Here is a 26,229-nt window from a genome sequence, read left to right on the forward strand (position 1 = left end):
AACTCCAGGTGTTTTGGGTAGATACCTATAACTATTAGTAGTTAGTGGTAGGCTGAGGGCTAAGTGCACATTTCTGCCATCCTGTGGCTGGGGCAGCTGTTCCCAGAGTGGTGTCCCCGATCCAGATCTTCCAGAATCAGTGCCATGATTGAAGGGAGCCCACTGTCTCCCACACAGGAAGCTCATTGCCAGCGCCGTGTTGCTGACTGGCAGTGTATGGCCTTGATCCTGACCAGGTTGGCCGAGACACAGAGCAGTCACCTCGGGAGTATGACCTTCAAACAGCTGCTGATGACCACTAAGAAGTGCATTCCACACTACGGCCAGCAGAAAGGTCAGCTACTGCCCAGATGTCACACTGTGCAATGACGGCCAGCTCCCACTACAGCCAGCTTGAATTATAACCAGCCACAGTTACAGCCAGCACAGTTACAAACAGACACAGTTACAACCAGTCTCCTTTACAATAAGCCATCATTTTTCATGGTTCCCATTCCTTGTTTTGTGTCTGTCTCACCCAACTAGAACATAAACTCCTGGAGAGGACTGTCTTCTATCATGGGGAATTTCAAACATGTCATAGTGAATGCCAAGGGTCTGGCATTCAGTAAGCATATTTTTTATCTTGACTAAATGAATGAGCAAAAGGAGAAGCTGTGTGAGGCCAGGCTATGGTGTTTTAAGATGAGGTCAGCTTTGCTGCCCAGGCCAGCTTGGAACTCATGGGCTCAAGGACTCCTCCACCCTTACCTGGGATAGCAGGTGCTGACCCCACAGTCCTGACCGAAAGCCAGCTTCTTCAAGCAGTCTGGACTCCCCAGTCTCTTCCTTCAGGCTGCCCGTGAGGGGCTTGGTGGCAGCAGCAGAACTGAGAACTCTAGAGAATGCAGCTGTGGTGAGGAGGACGCACTGAGGGGGGCCTTAGAGCACTGTGGGAGGTGCAAGGGCTGAAGGGTAAGTGCTTCCCATGGATACAGCCAACAGGGCTGACTCCTGCTCCCTCAGCCGCCTGCATGCCTCAGGCATCAATATCCAGCCCCAGCACATGAGGAAGGACTCTGTGTCCTTGGAGAGATGGACAGGTGCAACTGTATCACAAGTCACTAACACATCTATGTGCGGAGGTCTCCACATTCCTCCACCATTCTAAAATTGGACCAATGAAGAATGGTTCCCACTAACTGACCATAAAGCTATTTGCCACAACCCTCCAGTTAATTACGTGTCAGCTAGGACAGTGATACAAGCCAATACTGTCCTGCACCAGACCTCTGCTAAGACAGTGATATATACTGTAGCACCCTGTCCTGAACCAGACCTCTGCTAGGACAGTGATACATGCTGTAGCACCCTGTCCTGCACCTGACCTCTGGTAGGACAGTGATACACACTGTAGCACCCTGTCCTGCACCAGACCTCTGCTAGGACAGTGATACACACTCTAGCACCCTGTCCTGCAACAGACCTCTACTAGGACAGTGATACACACTGTAGCACCCTGTCCTGCACCAGACCTCTGCTAGGACAGTGATACACACTCTAGCACCCTGTCCTGCAACAGACTTCTGCTAGGACAGTGATACACACTGTAGCACCCTGTCCTGCACCAGACCTCTGCTAGGACAGTGATACACACTGTAGCACCCTGTCCTGCACCAGACATCTGCTAGGATAGCGATACATAATGTAGCACCCTGTCCTGCACCAGACTCTGATAGGACAGTGATACATACTGTAGCACCCTGTCCTGCACCAGACCTCTGCTAGGACAGTGATACACACTCTAGCACCCAGTCCTGCAACAGACCTCTGCTAGGACAGTGATACACACTGTAGCACCCTGTCCTGCACCTGACCTCTGGTAGGACAGTGATACACACTGTTGCACCCTGTCCTGCAACAGACCTCTACTAGGACAGTGATACACACTGTAGCACCCTGTCCTGCAACAGACCTCTACTAGGACAGTGATACACACTGTAGCACCCTGTCCTGCACCTGACCTCTGGTAGGACAGTGATACACACTCTAGCACCCTGTCCTGCACCAGACTCTGATAGGACAGTGATACATACTGTAGCACCCTGTCCTGCACCAGACCTCTGCTAGGACAGTGATACACACTCTAGCACCCTGTCCTGCAACAGACCTCTGCTAGGACAGTGATACACACTGTAGCACCCTGTCCTGCACCAGACCTCTGCTAGGACAGTGATACACACTGAAGCACCCTGTCCTGCACCAGACATCTGCTAGGATAGCGATACATAATGTAGCACCCTGTCCTGCAACAGACTCTGATAGGACAGTGATACACACTGTAGCACCCTGTCCTGCACCAGACCTCTGGTAGGACAGTGATACACACTGTAGCACCCTGTCCTGCACCTGACCTCTGGTAGGACAGTGATACACACTCTAGCACCCTGTCCTGCAACAGACCTCTACTAGGACAGTGATACATGCTGTAGCACCCTGTCCTGCACCAGACCTCTGCTAGGACAGTGATACACACTGTTGCACCCTGTCCTGCACCAGAACTCTGCTAGGACAGTGATACACACTGTTGCACCCTGTCCTGCACCAGACCTCTGCTAGGAAAGTGATACACACTGTTGCACCCTGTCCTGCACCAGACCTCTGCTAGGACAGTGATACATACTGTAGCACCCTGTCCTGCAGCAGACCTCTACTAGGACAGTGATACACACTGTAGCACCTTGTCCTGCAACAGACCTCTACTAGGACAGTGATACACACTGTAGCACCCTGTCCTGCACCAGACCTCTACTAGGACAGTGATACATACTGTAGCACCCTGTCCTGCACCAGACCTCTGCTAGGACAGTGATACACACTCTAGCACCCTGTCCTGCACCAGACCTCTGCTAGGACAGTGATACATACTGTAGCACCCTGTCCTGCACCAGACCTCTGCTAGGACAGTGATACACACTGTAGCACCCTGTCCTGCACCAGACCTCTCCTAGGACAGTGATACATACTGTAGCACCCTGTCCTGCACCAGACCTCTGCTAGGACAGTGATACATACTGTAGCACCCTGTCCTGCAGCAGACCTCTTCTAGGACAGTGATACACACTGTAGCACCCTGTCCTGCACCAGACCTCTCCTAGGACAGTGATACATACTGTAGCACCCTGTCCTGCACCAGACCTCTGCTAGGACAGTGATACATACTGTAGCACCCTGTCCTGCAGCAGACCTCTTCTAGGACAGTGATACACACTGTAGCACCCTGTCCTGCACCAGACCTCTCCTAGGACAGTGATACATACTGTAGCACCCTGTCCTGCACCAGACCTCTTCTAGGACAGTGATACACACTGTAGCACCCTGTCCTGCACCAGACCTCTGCTAGGACAGTGATACACACTGTAGCACCCTGTCCTGCACCAGAACTCTGCTAGGACAGTGATACACACTGTAGCACCCTGTCCTGCACCAGAACTCTGCTAGTACAGAGATACATACTGTAGCACCCTGTCCTGCACCAGACCTCTGCTAGGACAGTGATACATACTGTAGCACCCTGTCCTGCAGCAGACCTCTGCTAGGACAGTGATACACACTGTTGCACCCTGTCCTGTACCAGACCTCTGCTAGGATGGTGATACCTACTGTAGCACCCTGTCCTGAACCAGACCTCTGCTAGGACAGTGATACATACTGTAGCACCCTGTCCTGCAGCAGACCTCTGCTAGGACAGTGATACACACTATAGCACCCTGTCCTGCACCAGACCTCTGCTTGGACAGTGATACACACTCTTGCACCCTGTCCTGCAACAGACCTTTTCTAGGACAGTGATACACACTGTAGCACCCTGTCCTTCACCAGACCTCTGCTAGGACAGTGATACATACTGTAGTACCAGTCCTGCACCAGACGTCTGCTAGGACAGTGATACACACTGTAGCACCCTGTCCTGCACCAGACCTCTGCTTGGATAGTGATACATAATGTAGCACCCTGTCCTGCACCAGACCTCTGCTAGGACAGTGATACATACTGCAGTACCAGTTTTGCACCAGACGTCTGCTAGGTCAGTGATACACACTGTAGCACCCTGTCCTGCACCAGACATCTGCTAGGACAGTGATACATACTGTAGCACCCTGTCCTGCACCAAACCTCTGCTAGGATGGTGATACATGCTGTAGCACCCTGTCCTGCACCAGACCTCTGCTAAGACATTGATACATACTGTAGCACCCTGTCCTTCACCAGACCTGTGCTAGGACAGTGATACACACTGTAGCACCCTGTCCTGCACCAGACCTCTGCTAGGACAGTGATACACACTGTAGCACCCTGTCCTGCAGCAGACCTCTACTAGGACAGTGATACACACTGTAGCACCCAGTCCTGGACCAGACCTCTGCTAGGACAGTGATACACACTGTAGCACCCTGTCCTGCCTCAGAACTCTGCTAGGACAGTGATACACACTGTAGCACCCTGACCTGCACCAGACCTCTGCTAGGACAGTGATACATACTGTAGCACCCTGTCCTGCACCAGACCTCTGCTAGGACAGTGATATACACTGTTGCACCCTGTCCTGCACCAGACCTCTGCTAGGTCGGTGATACATACTGTAGCACCCTGTCCTGCACCAGACCTCTGCTAGGACAGTGATACATACTGTAGCACTCTGTACTGCACCAGACCTCTGCTAGTACAGTGATACACACTGTAGCACCCTGTCCTTCACCAGACCTCTGCTAGGACAGTGATACATACTGTAGCACCCTGTCCTGCACCAGACCTCTGCTAGGACAGTGATACACACTGTAGCACCCTGTCCTGCACCACACCTCTGCTAGAACAGTGATACACACTGTTGCACCCTGTCCTGCAGCAGTCCTCTACTAGGACAGTGATACACACTGTAGCACCCTGTCCTGCACCAGACCTCTGCTAGGACAGTGATACACACTATAGCACCCTGTCCTGCACCAGACCTCTGCTTGGACAGTGATATACACTCTTGCACCCTGTCCTTCACCAGACCTCTGGTAGGACAGTGATACACACTGTAGCACCCTGTCCTGCACCAGACCTCTGCTAGGACAGTGATACACACTGTTGCACCCTGTCCTGCAGCAGACCTCTACTAGGACAGTGATACACCCTGTAGCACCCTGTCCTGCACCAGACCTCTGCTAGGACAGTTATACACACTCTAGCACCCTGTCCTGCACCAGAACTCTGCTAGGACAGTGATACACACTGTAGCACCCTGACCTGCACCAGACCTCTGCTAGGACAGTGATACATACTGTAGCACCCTGTCCTGCACCAGACCTCTGCTAGGACAGTGATACATACTGTAGCACCCTGTCCTGCACCAGACCTCTGCTAGGACAGTGATACATACTGTAGCACTCTGTACTGCACCAGACCTCTGCTAGGACAGTGATACACACTGTAGCACCCTGTCCTGCACTAGACCTCTGCTAGTACAGTGATACATACTGTAGCACCCTGTCCTGCACCAGACCTCTGCTAGGACAGTGATACATACTGTAGCACCCTGTCCTGCACCAGACCTCTGCTAGGACAGTGATACTTACTGTAGCACCCTGTCCTGCACCAGACTTCTGCTAGGATGGTGATACCTACTGTAGCACCTTGTCCTGCACCAGACCTCTGCTAGGACAGTAATACACACTGTGGCACCCTGTCCTGCACCAGACCTCTGCTAAGACAGTGATACATACTGTAGCACCCTGTCCTGCACCAGACCTCTGCTAAGACAGTGATACATACTGTAGCACCCTGTCCTGCACCAGACCTCTGCTAGGACAGTGATACACACTCTAGCACCCTGTCCTGCACCAGACCTCTGCTAGGACAGTGATACATACTGTAGCACCCTGTCCTGCACCAGACCTCTGCTAGGACAGTGATACATACTGTAGCACCCTGTCCTGCACCAGACCTCTGCTAGGACAGTGATACATACTGTAGCACCCTGTCCTGCACCAGACCTCTGCTAGGATGGTGATACCTACTGTAGCACCCTGTCCTGCACCAGACCTCTGCTAGGTCGTTGATACATACTGTAGCATCCTGTCCTGCACCAGAACTCTGCTAGGACAGTGATACACACTGTAGCACCCTGTCCTGCACCAGACCTCTGCTAGGATGGTGATACCTACTGTAGCACCCTGTCCTGCACCAGACCTCTGCTAAGACAGTGATACATACTGTAGCACCCTGTCCTGCACCAGACCTCTGTGCTCTCATACTCTGATCAAGCCCAAGCAATGGGTAAATTTTATACAGTTCTAACAAAGCGTTAATTTGGAAAAAGGCAAGATGCCATAGTGATAGATGTTCTTTCTCCACCCCTTTGAATCACTGCCGCTTTCTCCCTGCCTGAGAGCTGATCTTGATTTTAGGAGTTGTGTTCAGAGGACCCTGGGCTTGAGAATTGCCGTCATAGAGCTGACCTAATTTCCACCCACATGCCCTTGTATTGTGCAGGTCCTGGAATCTCACTAGCCCTGCTTGTCTCTCCTGAGCTCTCCCTGTCTCACAAAGTTCTCTGATCCCATGTCCTATCTGCCTCCAGCCCACAAGTTCTTCTTGGTGGCCTGGCGCAGTGAGCCAGTGTCCTCTGGGCTGTCATGTCTGGCGGCCCCTCTTGGGCTCCATGTACCTCTGAGCTCAGTTACCCAGGACTGGCTGGCCCATTTCCTCTTTCAGTTCTTGAGACTGATTGTAGTAAGTTTTGTAAACGCTTGCATTCATATTCCCTGGGTGTTTGCTGAATTTTTAGGAGGCAAAAATGACATATTCTTTCTGCCTATATGCAAATTTGCTTTTGTAGTGTTTCCTCTGAAGGAGCCTGGACTCTAGGCTCTTGGGCTGGCTCATGCCTTCCTGGCCAGCAGGGGGCATCTGCAGCAGAGACTTAGGCTGCACTGAGGTTAATTGGCCAGTACCTTTCAATTTTAATTTTGCAGCCCGCATACCTACACAGGGAGCAGATTCAAAACTGGTGAACCCTAAACTCACTCAAACCCTTTCAGTTGAAACCACTAATGTGAGTCATCTCCAGAAAGAGTGATCTTCCTCTGAGCCTTTAATCAAACTCTCACCTGGGCATTTCCCATTGATTTCATTTCAAAACAAGTTTTTCCTTATAAAACAAAAGGATAACAAGAGGGAGGATGATGTAAGAAGGTATAAAATCGTTTCCTGTTAACAGGCCTTAGTGACAGCCAGAAAGAAATGCCTGGTGTGTTCATAAACTGCCAGTAAACAGGCCAGACAGCTGCTTTTGACTCTAAGGTCAGCTAGGCTCCAGTTTATTTTTAAAGGGGAAATAATTCAGTGAGCTTGGGCTTTGTTGTAGTTTCCATTGGTCCTGCTGCATTCCCGGAGTCCTATGGGTGCAGCTGAGAGGAGAGGAAGGGGACAGGGGTGTGAAGGCATTCCAGAAGCCAGGAGGAAACAGGCCCGACCCTTTCCTCCTGAGACTGAGAAGCGCCCACGTTAGGCGTGACTCCAACTGTGATTGCCCTGGATCCTGCACACAGACGCAGCCAGGCCCTTGTGCCCCAGCAGGCTTCTAATTAAGCAGACTGGCATCCCCCACGCAGGCTGTCTCTGAGGGGCTGTGCTGGCAGCCCCCGGAGGGAGCAAGGCATCCGTCGCCAACAGGGCTTCCCCTCCCACCTCTGAGGCCAACAAGGGGGAAAATGGAATGTGACTTCCTTTATTTTTTTAAATTTGTCCTTTTTATATATCCATGCCAGTAGAAAGTACTTGGACATTATCCATACATGGAGTATGGCTTATTCTAATTAGGATCCCAAGCTTGTGCTTGTGCATGACGAGGAGTTTCACTGCTCCTGTGTTCACATATGTGCATAGGAAAGTGACGTCCCATTCATTCTGTCTTTCCTACTCCCATTCCCCCTCCCTTCCCTTTGTTCCCCTTCGTCTAATCCAATGAACTTCTACTCTTCCCTCCCCTTATTGTGTGTTAGCATCCACATATCAGAGAGAACATTCTGCCTTTGATTTTTGGAGATTGGCTTACTTCAGTTAGCATGATCATCTCTAGTGCCATTCAATTACTGGCAAGTCTCATACAGTCATTCTTCTTTATGGCTGAGTGAAATGGAACGTGATTACTACACATGATGAAATGTGAAACATGGAATGGAATGGAATGTGATTATCTACAACAATTTTATAAACAGTTGATTTCCACATAATTCCATTAAAAAAAAAAACAACTATAATTAAGTGACTCCTGGGAATCTGATTCAAACCGATGGTAAAAGTTTTCTGTGGAGTATCTGGAGCACTTATCTACAACGTATAAACAGTGTATTCATGGGGAAAGCATAAATAAACAGTAACAGAAAACTTGAAACGAAAAGTGTTTATAAGACAGAGCCTGCTCCTGGCATAGGGAAGGTCTTTGAAGACGATTTTACTTACTTCTGTGTCATAATTGCATTCATGTCAGATTTTCTATAGGCAAGAACAATGCAGAAAACCTCCATAATACCTCCCAGACTATGGTACTACATCAGGTGAAGGCTGTGCACTGTTCCAGACACTCAGTGTGTCATGGTTCCTAATACACCTAGAGGTGCATAGAGGACCCTAACATCTGGGGTTGATCCTGGTCCTGCACAGAGCTCCTACCTCACCACACCCTCCTGAGCCTAGAGGACCCTAACATCTGGGGTTAGCCTGGTCCTGCACAGAGCTCCTACCTCACCACACCCTCCTGAGCCTAGAGGACTCTAACATCTGGGCTTGGCCTGGTCCTGCACAGAGCTCCTACCTCACCACACCCTCCTGAGCCTAGAGGACTCTAACATCTGGGGTTGATCCTGGTCCTGCACAGAGCTCCTACCTCACCACACCCTCCTGAGCCTAGAGGACCCTAACATCTGGGCTTGGCCTGGTCCTGCACAGAGCTCCTACCTCACCACACCCCCTGAGCCTAGAGGACCCTAACATCTGGGGTTGATCCTGGTCCTGCACAGAGCTCCTACCTCACCACACCCCCTGAGCCTAGAGGACCCTAACATCTGGGTTGGCCTGGTCCTGCACAGAGCTCCTACCTCACCACACCCTCCTGAGCCTAGAGGACCCTAACATCTGGGCTTGGCCTGGTTCTGCACAGAGCTCCTATGTCACCCGCCCTCCTGAGCCTAGAGGACCCTAATATCCCGGCTTGGCCTGGTCCTGCACAGAGTATCTTGTTCTACAGCCTGCCGTGCTGGGCAGGGAGGGAGCCAACCCACTGGGTTAGTGGTAAGAAGGTCTTGGGGAAAGAGCAGAAGGGATGGGCAATGCAGAATGGACTTCTTGGCAGTAGTTATCGTACCCCTGTGCTAAGGAAAATGGGGTGTCAAAACTAGGTATTTAATGGAGTACTCTTCACTTCTCTGACATCTGTAATCACTCCTCCTGGCATTCTGTAACTTGAAGTCTTTCATCTGGTCTCCCTGTGGTTTGTGGAAAAGAAGCAGAACCTAACTTAACTACAGGTTGACCCCACGGCTTCTCTGTCTCGCCTGGTTATGATTAGCTTCCACTCAAAGAAAAATGTTAACAGCTCTATGAGGAAAAAGACCTAGATATTTTCAGCAAGTATTCTTGAATGTTTTTCATGCCAGCCTTTTGCCAGGCACAGGGGATGGAAGCCTTTAAGATTCCTACTTTCCAGGAGTTCTCTTGTCAAATTGGAAACAGTCACATAATCATGAATGTCATACAGTTTGACATCACCCTTAAGAGCTGGGTGAAGTGCCACAGCACCCAGGCGAGGACCATCTGGGTGTCTGCAGGGCTCGCTCCTTGGTTAGAATCAGAGCATTGCTCAGTGCTCTTTATCTCAGTCCCGATAAAGGGAAGCATGACCTCAAGATTACCCTTAGGACTGAGAGTGAGAAGGCTGCATCTTGGAGGAGGGGAGTCCAGAACCGGGACTACATTCACGCCCTGAAATGCTGGCCACACAGGGCAGCAGACAGCTCTGGCAGGTCCGAGGCCACCAGTGTGCCTCTGTGAAGGTGGCTGCATGTGAGAGGCTCTGCCAGCTGGCTGGGGCCAGGCACTGGGGCTGAGGAGGAAGCCCTGTGGAGAGGAATGTCACCCAGCAGAATACATGACGCTGTGGCTGGGACGGCTCACACACATCTAGACACACTCCGTCCTCCTGCAGAAGGGGGAGCTGGGGTCAGGCAGTAAACAGTAATTTATAAAATGTCATGTACCCAACTGGTAGTTGGGCACAGAGTCCTGAGGATGGGTGGACTATGCAGAGCCATTACCCTGTCAACTCCAGAGACACTCGGGCTCACCCTGGCTGGTTGTCGTAGGTATTTAAGCTCCCTGTTATTCAGTTTTCTCATCCTCAGGATGAAAATGGCACGACTATAGCTTCTATGTAGTAAAGAAGAGAATGCATGTATAGCGATTACGATTAAAACAAGACGGTGCCGATTAACCAGGGCCAGCCTGGAAGTGCTGACGAGCAGTCTCTGCACTGGTGCTCTTCCTGCTGCAAAAGCACAGAGGCCGTGGCATGGGTTTGTCCTTTGTTTCCTGGAGGCAGAGGAGGTCTGTTTTTGAGATCTGTGTGCTGGTGTGACATTCCTGTTCCCCTCTCTCTCTTCCAGGGCCAAGGAGATCAAGATCAAGTTGGGCACGCTCCTGCAGAAGCCCGACTCGGCTGTTGACCTCATCATTCCATACAATGAGAAGGTGCAGAAGCCAGCCAAGCCCCAGAAGTGAGTGAGCCTGGGCACCCCTGCTCCACAGACCCTCATCACTCTCTGCAGATCAGAGTCCTCCGAGAGTTGACTTGTAGATAAACTTTCCCTATGATTCCATTTATGGAGGACGATATCAGATACTGACAGAATAACACACACACACACACACACACACACACACACACACACACACACACACTCAGTGAAGGAGAGTGAGAAAGAGCCCTTACCTTGGGAAAGACATACCATACTCTGTAAGAGGGAGCAGCCGCCTGCTTGGTCAGCCAGCACTCAGATCTGGCACTCCCTGACCATGGGCCAGGAGGCTGCAGCTGGCAGCTGGGGGCAGGGCCAGCGTTCTCAGGGTGTGAGGAGCGTTTTCCTCTGAGGGTCAGGCAGATGATTCAAGACTCAGCTTCTTCTCCAATGTGGAGACCTCCCAGGTCCAGAGAAGAGTGGATGCTGGATGGCCATTGTTAAGTCCTGCAGAGCAAGATCTCTGTGCTCAGGTGAACTTAGGCACCACAGGAAGCTGCAGTGCTAGGGAGTCGAGATGTCAGCTCCTGCAGGACGCTGGCCCACTTTCCGTCAGCATGGGAGGCACAGAGTCCCCACGTGCTCCTAGACTACCACACAGGGTGGGCAGCCCTCCTCTCTCTGCATAGAGGAAGAAACCAGGTGAATTCTACCACTGAAGATCCTGGAGACCAGAGTGTGCCTGCCAGCTTCTTTCTCCTTCCTAAACTAACATTTGGGTGCTCCACCAGCCATGCCTGTCTAGGTACCTCCCAACTCCAACTAGCTGGACTAGTTGAGACTCACCGACATGGATTTTTCTTTTTAAAATTGCCATTCACCCTAAGTGGACATCTCCATTTGCCTCCAGTGGACTCTCACAGCTGAAAGGGCTCATCAGCAGGAAGCAGCAGTCTCAGACCAGTGGGTCAGGTACTGACCTGCTGGGATCGGCATTAAGAAATGGCACTGTGCCTGCCTTGACGGGCTGCTCGGAAGCCCCACAGACATGCTTGCAGTCTGGGCCCAGGGATTCCTGCTAAAGCCCCGGAGGAATGCTGGACCCCATCTGCAGGGTCTCTTGCCCCTTGATCTCCATCCCCACCCCTCCCAAAAGTTCTCAGGGTTGAGAAAATCCTTTCATTCCTGGGAGTGCCTGCTGATATCTGCTGCTCCCAAACTTGCCACCCTGCCCACCCATCCTGGGGCGCCGGGTCTGTGCCCCTTGCCTGGCAGGCAGCTTGGTGCGTGCACCCTGATCTCTTTCCTCCCCTGGGTGCTCTCTACCCACGTTCTATCAGAGGATAAGTACCTTCTCTTCACAAAGTGTTTCTGACCCTCTCCTTGGCATTAGCAGGGATTCCTCTCCTGGGAGACACTTTCTTTTATTTATTGTTTTAAAAAACATTCATATTTGCATAAAAATTAGGCCATTGAGAAAAATAGAAAAAGCTGCCGGTGTCCTCCCCCAGAACCAGCTTTGCCTGGTAAGGTTCCTGGTTCTCTGTCCCTTGAACCCTCCACAGAGCGGGGCTGTGCCTATTCCAGTCTGCACAGGTCTCAGCCGCCCTTCTTGGCTCTTAACCACTCACTCTCATGCTGACTGCAGAGATTGAAGCCTATACCTGCCCCACCACCCAGCATTTCCTTGCCTCCTTCTTATCAGGCTTGAGGCTTATGGCTCAGGGAAGCTTGTGTGCCTAGTCCACCTGGTATCTGCCCATGAGCTCTGTCCTCTTCAGAGTTCTCACTTGACCACCAGCTACCTTTCCTTAGAGCTCTGACTTGTGCACCAGGGTGTCTGCCCACCAGCTGCCTCTTCTTAGACTTCCAACTTGTTTATCAGGGTGTCTGCCCACTGGCTGCCTCCTCCTACAGCATTCTTCCTAGCGTCTGGGCCTCTGTACTCCCCACCAGCCTCTTCTTCAAGTGGCCCCACGTTCGCCCACCCTTTGCATCTGAGCAGCCCCAGGCCGGCTGCAGCCCTCACAGCAAGCCATGAGCAGAGTCAACAGACCACGTGGGTTTAGCCTGTGGCCACTGCAGGTGGGGCTATGATCGACCATGGTATGGCAGGGGAGACCTGGCGCTCCTCTGAGGTTTTCACTCCAGGCTCCCATTTCTGCCTCTTACGTCCCATCTCTGGCGGGGCCTGGGGGTCCTGCTATTGCTGTTGCTGTTTGCAGCTCAGGGGCTTTGGGCTGACTGCACACAAATGCCCCTTACTGGGCTCTGAGTACCATCGCCCGTCACAGCTGTGGCCAGGGTAGATTCACCCACTGCCTGCAAAGAGGGTCCTGCTGAGGATCAAAGACATGCGGCCTCAGAAAGTGCTGCTATTTAGAAGCCTGGTCACTGCTAGCCACGGGGTGAAGGCGGGACAGGGTTCACAGACTTGGGCTGGTCCTGAGCAGCTAGACCTGTGGGGAGGGCAGGGCGAGCAGAGCAGGCCTTGGTGAGTATCACTACGCCCCTGGGGATCACCTTCCCACCACCGGAGCAGGGACCTGCAAAGACACTTACCAGGAATATTAAGTCTGCACCCTGCAGACTGCAAACCAAGCCCAAGCCCAGACAGGCAACACAGCAACCCACACCAGCAGTGGTGCTGAGAGAGGTCATGACACCCTCCCCCTACCTGAGGTCACAGCCCATGCATGGCACAGCCACCAGCAGGCGTGGCCATAGCTTCTTAGAAGCCACTGAAAAATCTCAGTTCATTCAGTTGTGGCTATTAGCCACCCATCCTGCCTCTGGGTAAGTGGGCCAGCACTTACGTACTCAGCACCTGGACATGTCTGTTGCAGGCTGCCCTGCAGTGCCTGCAGCTCACAATCAGCCGCAGATCCATGAGGATCTGCTGAATCCTTATCCCATGGCCGATGTTGCCCTGGGCACCATGGACAGGGTACCAGTGGGGAAACCCTGGCCTTTTTCCACGTCCATGTGTGGACCCCAAATTGCAGACATCTTTTACCCTCACAAGAAACTCATGCATTAGAGGCTGGTGCTGCAGGGGCTAGGCCACAGGGCAGGGAGAAGGGGAAGGTTTCCTGAAGACTGTGATCCCCCAGGCAGTGAGAGAGATCAGGCAGGGTGGGTGGGAGAGTGGACAGGAGGGGCTTCCAGTTGAGATGGCCCCTGAACCACAAAAGCGTGGCCTTATCAGACCTCCACCAAAGCTCATTTGCCCTCCTTTCACTGAGCTTCCTGTCCCTCCTTCCACACTCACACACAGAGGGCGCCCACTCTGTGTGGTCAGCTCTGACCTTCAGCTCAGGATGCCGACTGGCCATCCTGCATCTGTCTTGTTTCCAAGAAGTTGGACCTAACGAGGGCTTATGCATTCTGAGAATCAGGACAGGATGAACCTCTATGGCCTCCCAGGGAGCCATCCGAAGGAGCTGTGGGGCTTTCGTCCACCTGACTACCCTTACCTTACTATGGGCCAACTTAGCCCTGAGTGGGCCCTGCATGTATCCTTTCCAGGACTGATCTGGGCTGTGATGTGCTGCTGGCATTGACCATTAGCTGGCTCCAACAAGACCACCTGGGACAGATAGGATTTGGCAAGGTGTTTAAGCTTGGTGCACCTGCTCAGACCATGGCTCTCCCACTTCTCACCCCAGAGGAAAGGACACAGGGAAGTGATTTCATTTTACTTACACCAGGATCAGAAGATTTACTTACTCCAGGATCAGAAGATTCAGTGAGTGCATCAGGCCTTCCCCTTTTCTGAGCCAGTTTCTTTTATCCAGTAACTTAATATTCTGCTGCTTCTATGTACAATTTGATGTGATATGTGTCTATTAAGTACAAAATATTGAAACCACTCTAGTGAAGAAATTAGGGTATACAAGGCCTTGTGACAGCAATGTAGGAGCAAAAGAACACATTCATAGGGAGAGTCTCAGTATGAGGCAGTGTAGAAGAGCCCAAGTGGTCATTGACCGGAAAGTAGAGGGACTCAGGTCTGTGCCATTCCCCCTCTCCCTTTCCCCCTGGATGAAGGGCAGAGAAGGTGGCTCACCTGTTCAGCCAATGACAGCTATGTCTTCCTCAGTCTGTGCAGGCTCTGTCACGGGGCATGGAGTCAGGGTGTTAGCTCAGCACTGCAGGTGCCACTGCTCTTGCAGACAGTGAAGCTGCTTCTCAGCCTGCAGGACAAGGACCCACAGCTGTGTCAATCTCAGCTACTAGATCGAAACATTAAAAGCCACCTGCTATTTCTCAAACTAGAAACAGGAACCCAGGGGCTGTGTGCAGAGTTGGCTGTGGTGCCGGAACTAAAACACCTCCCTGGCCCACCGTGCTCCGTCTCTCTCTCTGTAGCAGGGAGAGCCGGACACCTCCCAGATGAGGCCAGCAGGTCCCTGGCACACTGATGGGAGGGAAGAACTGGAAGGAGGGGATGGGCACTATGATGAAGCACCAGAGAGGTCATGGCAAGTGGCCACCGATTCTCCTTAGTCAGCACCGCTGGCATTTGTGGCAACGTTCCATTCGAGGTGTACCAACCGCTTTTCTCAAAAATATTCCCCTGTCCTAATGGGCAAGGAAAACCGGCATGGATGTTTAAAATGCAGACTTGCTATGATCACTTCCTGGCATGAGGCACAATCACAGCCCATCTTCCACCATCCTGGCTGATGGCCTGGGGATGGGGAGCCCCAGGCCCCGCAGAGCAAATGGGCAAGGCTGAGAGGAGTTCAGCCCTGTGAGGGGTGGCCTGCCCTGGGGTGTGCCTGGGATGGAGACCACAAAGCCGCTGGCATGGGACACACGGGTCATGAAGCTTGGCTCTGTGGAGACAGATCTGCCAGGGGACACCACAGCACAGCCGCTGACTGCCAGGACCCATTTGCTGGGACACCACAGACCGTCCTCGCACCAGAATGGTGTCAGTGGCATCATGCTCAGCAGGGCAGTGGCACTGCCGTATGCTGGCTGCCTGCCCAGGCCTGCTTTCACCGTCCTCCCTCCTCTTCAGGCCCTCGCGGGACGAGGCTCTGCAGTGGCGTGACTCGCTGGACAAGCTCCTGCAGAATGACCGTAAGTGCTCAGGTCCAGGGCTGCATCAGGGCACGCCTGGCCCTCTTCCCGCCTTGGCGATTCTTCAGTCCTGCCAATGGTCTCACCGGGGAGGCTGGCCTGGGCTGTGGCTGTGCTGTGGCCAGGAGGGCCAGGAGGGTGGAGGGTGGAGACAGGCCGGGCATGCAGGGATGCACAGTGCAGGCTGTGTGCCCTCTGCCTGCTGCTCCTGAGGCAGAAGAGGTGGCTGGGCCCACGTGCTGCCTCCTTTGTGTTCTCCAGAGACCCAGTCTTGCTGTGTTGTCCAGCTGGCCTTGACCTCCTGGGCTCCAGTGATCCTCCACCGAGCCTCTGGAGCAGCTGGGACTCTAGGCACTGGCCACCGCACCCAGTAGACCTGTGTGCATCTTAAACCTTATTTGAACAGATGGAACTAGAGAATATCATGCTAAGTGAAATAAGCCAATCCCCCCAAACCAAAAGCTGAATGATTTCTCTAATAAGCAGATGCTAGTCCATAGTGGGGTGGTGGGGCGGGGTAGGGAAGAATGAAGGAACTTTGGTTTGTGTAGAGGGGAATGAGGGATTGGGTGGGGCTGTGGGGATGGGAAGGATGGTAGAAAGAGACAGACATTATTACCCTGTATACATGTCTGATTACACAACAGGAGTGACTCTGCATCATGTACAGCCAGAGGAATGAGAAGTTGTGCTCTATTTGTATACTATATGTCAAAATGCATTCTACTGTGAAATTAATTAGTTAATTAAGAAGGAAGGAAGCAAGGAAGAGATCAAGGAAGGAAGGAAGGAAGTAGTGCTATTGCCAGGCACAGTGGGGCAAGCCTGTGATCCCAACTGCTTGGGAGGCTGAGGCAGGAGGATTGAAAATTCAAAGCCAGCCTCAGCAACTTAATAAGGTCTTGAGCAACTTAGTGAGAACCTGTCTCAAAATAAAACATAAAAAAAAAATGGCTGAGGGGAGGCGCTGGGTTGTGGCTCAGAGGTAGAGCACTCGCCTAGCACATGCAAGGCACTGGGTTCGATCCTCAGCACCATATAAAAATAAATAAAATAAAGGCATTGTGTCCAACTACAACTAAAAAATAATATTAAAAAAAAGAAAATGGGCTGGGGATGTGGCCCAGTGGTCAAGTGCCCCTGGATTCAACCCCTGGTACCAAAGTTGGTGCCCATCTCCTAATGGTTAGGAAGGACCTGGCCTGACAGGTAGGGCAGGGCAGCCTGTCAGACTGGTCCAATGTTCCTGGGACCCCACGAGGGCTGCCACCCCTCCTGCCTTGGTTCCCTGCCCTCTACAGCCCTTTCCCACAGCATCAGTTCGTAGGCCACACACTCAGGCATCTCAGGCTGCTAGGGGATGGGCGCTGAGGGCTAAGAAAGCCAGCAGGGGCTGGGGACCTGGCTCAGGTGGTAGCGTGTTGGCCTCACTTGCACAAGGCCCTGGGTTCAATCCCCAGGACCACACACACACTCACACACACAAAATAAAGAAAGAAAAAGAAAAAGAAAGAAAGAAAGAAAGAAAGAAAGAAAGAAAGAAAGAAAGAAAGAAAGAAAGAAAGAAAGAAAGAAAGCCAGCCACATCAGGGGGCGGAGTGTGAGGCAGTTGGTGCTGATGCCAAGGCTGGGAGTCAGCAATGTGCAGAGGACCCTGAGCAGCTGGCCCCTCTGGACTCACAGCAGTTTCCTGTTTCTCAGAGGGGAAGACCTGTCTCCACCCAGAACTCATGTGTGCACTTGGGCATGTCAATAGAACACCACACAGAGCTTCTAGTGGAGATAACTGTGTTTTAGAGTCATTGTGCGTTCACGTTTGTATATGTAACGTGTGTCTATGTCTGTGGACATGATGTGAGTGTCTATGTTTGTGTACTGTGTGTGTCTGTGTACATGATGAGTGTGTCTGTCTGTGGACACAGTGTGTGTCTGTTTATGTAATCTTAAGCTCCAGATAATCATCCTCCTAAGAGATTTGTATTCTTAGGGTCTGTATAATAAATGGTCCGGGTCCAGTGAACTTTGTAGCCTGCTTGTTGTATGAAGGGCCACTGGTCCTTTCCTTCTAGCTCGAGCAGGAAGGGGCATTTAGGCTTGGGTGGGAAAGATCTCACAAAAGCCAGGTGAGTCCCATGGGTGAGGCTGATGAGGGTCCTCAGATGGTCCCTGGGGACTGACGAGGGCCTCAGGTGGTCCTGTGGGGACTGATGAGGGTCCTTAGATGGTCCTTGGGGACTGACGAGGGTCCTCAGGTGGTCCTGTGGGGACTGATGAGGGTCTTCAGATGGTCCTGTGGGGACTGACTGGGTCCTCTGGTAGTCCGGTGGGGACCCACAAGGTCCTCAGGTGGTCCTCTGGGGACTGATGAGGTCCTGTGGTGGCCCTGTGGGGACTGATGAGGGCCTCAGGTGGTCCTGTGGGGACTGATGAGGGTCTTCAGATGGTCCTTGGGGACTGACTGGGTCCTCTGGTAGTCCGTGGGGACTGACGAGGGTCTCAGGTGGTCCTGTGGGGACTGATGAGGGTCCTCAGGTGGTCCTGTGGGATGAGGGGTCAATTTGCCTGGCTTATTCTATAGAATGGCTGGCTCCTCTGCAGTCCTAGATCTGGTTGTATGGGATCTCCTCAGGTTTCATTTTCTGGCAAACAGAAAGTGCCTTAGAAATTTCTATTCGACAGAGACTGATACCTTTGGCTTAAGACTCATGAGAGCTTTAGCCGCAGGGAAGGAGAGCTACCCGACCTCTCCTCTTGGCACACACCTGGCCTTGTGTTCTCAAGTGCATTGGAGAGCAGCTGCTGCTACTGGTCAGTCTGTTCCAAGAAGCAGAACAAGGTAGCTCTGAGCAGATAGGCTCTGAAGCACGGAATCCAAGTCCAGCTGCCTAGCCTGGAGTCCACTCTGCTTCTGGCCAGGTGGGCCTCTGTGGGCAGTCACTGACCTCTCTGGCCTCACTTGTAAAATTGGACTTTTCAGTACCTTTCTCTCAGGTTTGCAGTGAAGATCCAGGAATTGACATTTGTAAGGTTCTTATGTCAATGACAGACACATTCGGGAAGTCACTTGGGAGGTGTGGAAAGGTTCAGTGTCACTAAATAAATTAACAAATTTCCCAACTGACTTCTTGCCTTGCTAGAGGCCCTTGCCAGTTTCAAAAGTTTCCTGCAGTCTGAGTTCAGTGAAGAGAACCTTGAGTTCTGGCTTGCCTGTGAGGACTACAAGAAGATCCAGTCACCTGTCGAGATGGCGGAGAGGGCAAAGCAAATCTACGAGGAATTCATCCAAACGGAGGCTCCTAAGGAGGTGGGTCCTGGTGGCAGGTGGGTGGGCACCATTAGCCAGGGTCCACTCGTCCCCAGGATGGCTCCAGCTGAGACATGGCCAACGCTGGAGCTCAGGTCTGCTCCTGGTGGCACAGTGTCTGCACAGGGCAACATTGGAGCTCTCGATTCTGTCTGGTCAATTTCCACCCATGGCCCCATGTCCTGGTGTGAGCAGTAAGCTGCAATCTTGGAGGAATTGCTGTCTCTCTAACCTAGTTCCTCCCCTTGTGAAACAGGAATAAGGGAGACTGCTTTGTAGAGTTGTTGGAGGATTAAATTAGGCTTGGAAGCACCCACCCCAGTGTCTGGACTAATGGTGCCCCCGAGCATCCCGCCTCTGGCCCACACTGTCTTTATGCCCCTAACCCTAACCCCTCAGCTCCTTCCCCCTCCTCCCTCCTCTCCCATCCTATTTCCCCTGCCTCTGTCCTTGGGCATCTCCTCTGTCCGTGGGGCGACAGGACAAGACTTCAGTCTATGAAAGCTAGCACAGATAGCTGCTAGACATGGAGCCCATGTGCCCCTGGCTGAGCCCGCAAGACCGGCTCTGATTCAGCCATGAGGAGACTTTGAGGGAGTTTGTTTTTTTCTTGCTATTACTGAAACCAAACTTCAAACCTGACAAGGAAGTGCAGACACAGCAGCAAGGACGTCAGTGCTGTGTCAGGCCACTCTAAACCCAGCCTGGACACTCGGGGTCTCAGCGAGACTGGCCGAGCAAGCCTTCAGGCAGCAACAGTGCCTTCACGGTGACTGGCAGGGAATCCCACTGCCCTCTGCTCCCCAGGGCCAAGAGCTGCAGTCACAGCATCAATTGTTAGTTCCTTTGTAATCCCTCTCTGGCCCTGTTGAGAGGACCATGTATATGGATGGATGGCAAATTGTACACCAGTGGCCATCAGGCCAGAAGTGCAGAGGACCTTGGGCAGTCCGGGAGCTGAAAGGTGCTGGAGGGAATGGGGATCCCGCTCTGTGCTCTGAGCTCAGGAATACCCTGCTTGCCTTCGGCTCCTCCATGCCCACTGCGAGCTCTCCCTCCTGGGCTGCCATTCGGGTCCAGCATCCTATTTCTGTCCCTATGGACCCTATGTACCGTGAGCAGGTGAACTGGAATGGAGGTTACGTTGGAGTTAGGTTAGGACTACACTCCCTATTCCCAGTATGTCCTCTCCCAGTATATTCTCCTCTGCAGCTTGATTCCTACTGTCGTCATTCCTATGCATAGGATTCTAAGATTTGTTGAAATATCTAAAAATGGTGGAAATCACCCAGACCTTTGAAAGTTGTTCTAAGCTCCAGGAAAACATTGCTCTCAAGGTCCCTTTGAAGTTATCATTGGTATGAGAATATGATTCTTAAATAGTTTCAAGATAAATCCTGGCTGGATAACCTACTAGAACAAGAAAACAGAGGACACGAATCACAAGCTTCTAATTAAAATAACATAGACCTCCCTTCTAAATGACACAGGCTGATGGAATGGAATAATCCTATGCATGGATTCCAAATGCAGGCCCTGCATTGTGAGCCAGAGAGGGCAGTAGGGAGGTAGATACCGTCTCCTGGGTAACCAGCCAAGGCAAAGAGGTGGATTTTGCTCCCTGATAATAAGGCAGAGCAGAGGACGGGAAAGGTGATTCTGCCCCAGGTATGAGCAAGAGCAGGGCACCAGGGAAGTATTTTCTGCCCCTTGTAAATGAGCCAGAGCAGGGTATCAAGGAGGTGGATCCTATTGCCTGGTAAAGAGCCAGAGCAGGACCTCAGAGAGGTGGACCCTGCCCCCTGGTAATGAGCCAAAGAGAAAGATCCTATACCCTGGGTAATGAGCCAGAGCAAGACACCAAGGAGATGAATCCTGCCCCTGGGTAATGAGCCAGATCAGGACAGCAGAGAGGTAGATCCTGCCCCCTGGGTAATGAGCCAGAGCAGAACAGTAGGGAAGTGGATCCTACCCCTGGGTAATGAGCCAGAGCAGGACAGAAGGAAGGTGGATGCTGCCCCTTGGGTAATGAGCCAGAGCAGGACAGCAGAGAGGTGGGTCCTGCTCCTTGGTAATGAGCTAGAGCAGGACAGCAGAGAGGTGGATCCTGTCCCCTGGGTAATGAGCCAGATCAGGAAAGCAGAGAGGTGGATCCTGTCCCCTGGGTAATGAGCCAGATCAGGACAGCAGAGAGGTGGATAATGCCCCCTGGGTAATGAGCCAGAGCAGGACAGCAGAGAGGTGGGTCCTGACCCTGGTAATGAGCCAGAGAAGGACAGCAGAGAGGTGGATCCTGCCCCCTGGGTAATGAGCCAGAGCAGGACAGCAGAGAGGTGGGTCCTGACCCTGGTAATGAGCCAGAGAAGGACAGCAGAGAGGTGTATCCTGCCCCCTGGGTAATGAGCCAGAGTAGGACAGCAGGGAGGTGAATCCTGCCCCTGGTAATGAGCCAGAGCAGGACAGCAGAGAGGTGGGTCCTGACCCTGGTAATGAGCCAGAGAAGGACAGCAGAGAGGTGTATCCTGCCCCCTGGGTAATGAGCCAGAGCAGGACAGCAGAGAGGTGGGTCCTGCCCCTTGGTAATGAGCCAGATCAGGAAAGCAGAGAGGTGTATCCTGCCCCCTGGGTAATGAGCCAGAGTAGGACAGCAGAGAGGTGTATCCTGCCCCTGGAAATGAACCAGAGCAGGAGAGCAGAGAGGTGGATCCTGCCCCTGGAAATGAACCAGATCAGGACAGCAGGGAGGTGGATCCTACCCCCTTGGTAATGAGCCAGATCAGGACAGCAGAGAGGTGGATCCTGCCCCTGGAAATGAACCAGAGCAGGACAGCAGAGAGGTGGATCCTACCCCCTGGGTAATGAGCCAGATCAGGACAGCAGAGAGGTGGATCCTGTCCCCTGGGTAATGAGCCAGAGCAGGACAGCAGAGAGGTGGATCCTGCCCCCTGGGTAATGAGCCAGATCAGGACAGCAGAGAGGTGGATCCTGTCCCCTGGGTAATGAGCCAGAGCAGAACAGCAGAGAGGTGGATCCTGCCCCTGGGTAATGAGCCAGATCAGGACAGCAGAGAGGTGGATCCTGCCCCTGGGTAATGAGCCAGAGCAGGACAGCAGAGAGGTGGATCCTGCCCCTGGGTAATGAGCCAGATCAGGACAGCAGAGAGGTGGATCCTGCCCCTGGGTAATGAGCCAGAGCAGGACCTCAGAGAGGTGGATCCTGTCCCCTGGGTAATGAGCCAGATCAGGACAGCAGAGAGGTGGATCCTGCCCCTGGGTAATGAGCCAGAGCAGGACCTCAGAGAGGTGGACCCTGCCCCCTGGTAATGAGCCAAAGAGAAAGATCCTATACCCTGGGTAATGAGCCAGAGCAAGACACCAAGGAGATGAATCCTGCCCCTGGGTAATGAGCCAGATCAGGACAGCAGAGAGGTAGATCCTGCCCCCTGGGTAATGAGCCAGAGCAGAACAGTAGGGAAGTGGATCCTACCCCTGGGTAATGAGCCAGAGCAGGAAAGCAGAGAGGTGGATAATGCCCCCTGGGTAATGAGCCAGAGCAGGACAGCAGAGAGGTGGATCCTGTCCCCTGGGTAATGAGCCAGATCAGGAAAGCAGAGAGGTGGATCCTGTCCCCTGGGTAATAAGCCAGATCAGGACAGCAGAGAGGTGGATCCTGCCCCCTGGGCAATGAGCCAGATCAGGACAGCAGAGAGGTGGATCCTGCCCCTAGGTAATGAGCCAGAGAAGGACAGCAGAGAGGTGGATCCTGCCCCTGGTAATGAGCCAGAGAAGGACAGCAGAGAGGTGGATCCTGCCCCTGGGTAATGAGCCAGAGAAGGACAGCAGAGAGGTGAATCCTGCCCCTGGTAATGAGCAGAGCCACACAGCAGAGAGGTGGATCCTGCCCCCTGGGTAATGAGCCAGAGAAGGACAGCAGAGAGGTGGATCCTGCCCCTGGTAATGAGCAGAGCCACACAGCAGAGAGGTGGATCCTGCCCCTGGGTAATGAGCCACAGAAGGACAGCAGAGAGGTGGGTCCTGCCCCTGGGTAATGAGCCAGAGCAGGACAGCAGAGAGGTGTATCCTGCCCCCTGGGTAAGGAGCCAGATCAGGACAGCAGAGAGGTGGATCCTGTCCCCTGGGTAATGAGCCAGAGAAGGACAGCAGAGAGGTAGATCCTGCCCCTGGTAATGAGCAGAGCCACACAGCAGAGAGGTGGATCCTGCCCCTGGGTAATGAGCCACAGAAGGACAGCAGAGAGGTGGGTCCTGCCCCTGGGTAATGAGCCAGAATAGGACAGCAGGGAGGTGAATCCTGCCCCTGGAAATGAACCAGAGCAGGACAGCAGGGAGGTGGATCCTGACCCTGGTAATGAGCCAGAGAAGGACAGCAGAGAGGTGGATCCTGCCCCTAGGTAATGATCCAGAGCAGGACAGCAGAGAGGTGGATCCTGCCCGCTGGGTAAGGAGCTAGAGCAGGACAGCAGAGCGGTGGATCCTTCTTGGGCATTGGCACACCAGGACTGTCTGGTTAATGTTCCTGAGGTCAGTGGATGCCTGTATCCAACAGACCCATACTAGATGTGTGGCTTTGTGCAATTCTCTCAGGCCTGTGTTCTCTCAGAGCTTGTTTCTCTTGACTATGGACATTTTGCATTCATCTATGTTTAATAAATTTTGCTAATCTTGCATTTTGATGTAAATATTCACTCTTTCAATTTGAAAAGATTGATCTATATTACATAGTCATCCAAGTTTTTTGTTTCTCTTAATTTTTACTTCAGCTCGCTTTTCAGGATCTGAGAGATACAATCGTAGAGATTGGAACTAAGATTTTTTAAAATGAAATGAAATGGCCATGTGTAGCTGGATATGGAGACAACTTGTGCATTGCATCATTTGCCTACATCTAAGTTATATTTTTTTTTAAAGAGAGAGAGAGAGAGAGAGAGAGAGAATCTTTTTTTTTTTTTTTTTTTTTTTTTTTTGTAGATGGACACAGCACAATGCCTTTATTTTTATGTGGTGCTGAGAATCGAACCCAGGTCCTGCGCACGCTAGGCGAGCGCTCTACCACTGAGCCACAATCCCAGCCCTACATTTAAATTATTGATGTAGGGACGAGGCAAGGCACTAAAGAGAGCAGGAACAGTTTTATTTGGCTGCAGCCAGATTCAGAGGGCACAGCTTTTGCTGTAATTAATCAATCCTCTGAACCCCAAGTTCAGGTAGTTTCAGAATTTTATACCCAGCGTGTAAGGAGAGGGGCTCAGAAGTTCACAATCTGTAGAAGTTCACATAAAAGCAGTTTTTCTTTACTGTTCTGGGCAAGTTAACCCCTCAAGGACAGCTCCTGAGGAGGGGAGAGCTTCTTCTCCCCTCTCTTCCCTCCCCCTGCCAGCTGTTACCATGGAGCTCAATTGGTAACTTCTTTTAGAAGGGTAGACCTCTCTGTGAAGCCCAGCTCAAGGCCAGAGGCCTTGTTAAAGGATCTGTCTTCTTTATCATATTCTGCACTTGCAAACACACTTCTACAAACTACTATACTGGGTACAGGTTTGTGAAAAACAAGTAAAGGGGCGTCCAGCACCTGCAGTGCTGATCTCTTCCCGGCCAGTGGCCAAGTAGAAGAGGGCAACTCGAAAACAGGGAGTTTACCTCCATGGAACTCTTTTGTAGAGACTCTTTTGTGACAGTCCTAAAATCAGCTACCGTGAAGATTTCTGGAGCCACCCAGTTAAGACTTTTCTGTGGAGAAAGGAGGTGCCAATACAGTGGGAGGAGCTCTGAACTGAGAATGGAGGAGTCTGCTGTGGCTGCCCCTCTGCCCAGACTCCTGCCCCTGGACTTGCAGTTTGAGCTTGCCAGCCAGAAAACTGGCATGAAAGGCAGGTCTTGGGCCTATCCTCCTGCAGGCTGCTCCCCCTCCCACCACTGCTCTTCCCCCGGGCCAGTACCGGGCACTTGCCCTGAGCTCACAAGCACAGCTCAGTCCTGCTGTCTTCCTGCCCTGTCCTCCCCAGGCCTGTCTTAGTCTCTGATTAGCCTACTGCTGCTCCTAAGTATCTGAATTACGGAAATGGCTCTGTTCAGTGGCAGGACCTCCAGTAAACCCAGGAAAGACCCTCAAACCTCCTCCAGGATTCCAACTCAGGACCACTGGCCCTTTTGATTCTGTTTTCTTCTCTATTACACTTAGACCCCTTGAGAGTCATTGAAGCATATTGTGAAGTACAAACATTCTTTTCAAATCACACTCAGGCATGTTCTTGAGGCTGTTCCCTGCTCAGCCACAGGGGAACCGGCCACACAGTCCTGATATGAGTGATGCCCAGCTTGGGCAGTGCATGGCCCTGCACACAGCACATGTGAGCCCACCACCTTCCATGGCTTTGCTGGCTTCTTGATTTGCTTTTCACCACTGTGACCTTGAGCAAATCACATACTGTTTCCACATCTCTGTTTCAGCTGAGAAATAAAGATAGATGGAAGTACCCTCTTGATGTGGTTATAGGATCCCCAAGTTTATCCACAGGAAGAGCACACCACCGGCAGAGATGAACCACTCAACAAATGTTAGCAGCTATGTGATCATTCTCTCCTGTTTCCTCATTTTCTTGATTTTCTAGAGTCATGGATGAGGTCATGGGTCCCTGGTCAAAATTTCCTTTTCTCTCTGCTCCCTCTGCAAGGTGTGAAAGCAAATGCTGTGGCAGAAAGGTGTGAGATTCAGTGGCAAGACCCCTGGGCTCAGACACACTCCTTAGTGTTCTGGTCTCAAAGCCACTGAACGTTCTATGTGTGTGTATGTGTGTGTGTGTGTGTGTGTGTACAAGCATGCATGTTCATGATGTTCATATGTGTGGGTGCATGTATGTGCATGTGTGAGCATGTGAGCATGTTTATGGGTACATGTGTGGGTGCTGTATGAGCATATGCATGGGTGTGCAGGTGCATGTGTGTGAATATGTGCATGTGTGAACACATGCAGGTGTGTGTCTGTGTGTGCATGTACATATGTGATCATGTACATGTGTGTGCGTGTGCATGTGTGAGCATGTGTGTGTACATGTGTGAGCATG

General features: G+C 52.1%; 1 protein-coding gene across 2 annotated transcripts in view; it reads left to right on the forward strand.

Moving 5' to 3' along the window:
• Nucleotides 1-26,229, forward strand: part of RGS5 (regulator of G protein signaling 5) — a 50,803-nt gene that overhangs the window by 19,500 nt on the left and 5,074 nt on the right. For both annotated transcript variants that reach the window (XM_081298164.1, XM_081298163.1), the window contains exons 2-4: nt 10,686-10,796; nt 15,787-15,848; nt 18,986-19,152. In XM_081298164.1, the coding sequence (XP_081154290.1) occupies nt 10,686-10,796; nt 15,787-15,848; nt 18,986-19,152 (340 nt within the window). The remainder of the gene's footprint in view (nt 1-10,685; nt 10,797-15,786; nt 15,849-18,985; nt 19,153-26,229) is intronic.

This window comes from Spermophilus citellus (genome assembly GCF_964194105.1).
Source record: "Spermophilus citellus genome assembly, chromosome: 6".
In the NCBI taxonomy this organism is placed as follows: domain Eukaryota; kingdom Metazoa; phylum Chordata; class Mammalia; order Rodentia; family Sciuridae; genus Spermophilus; species Spermophilus citellus.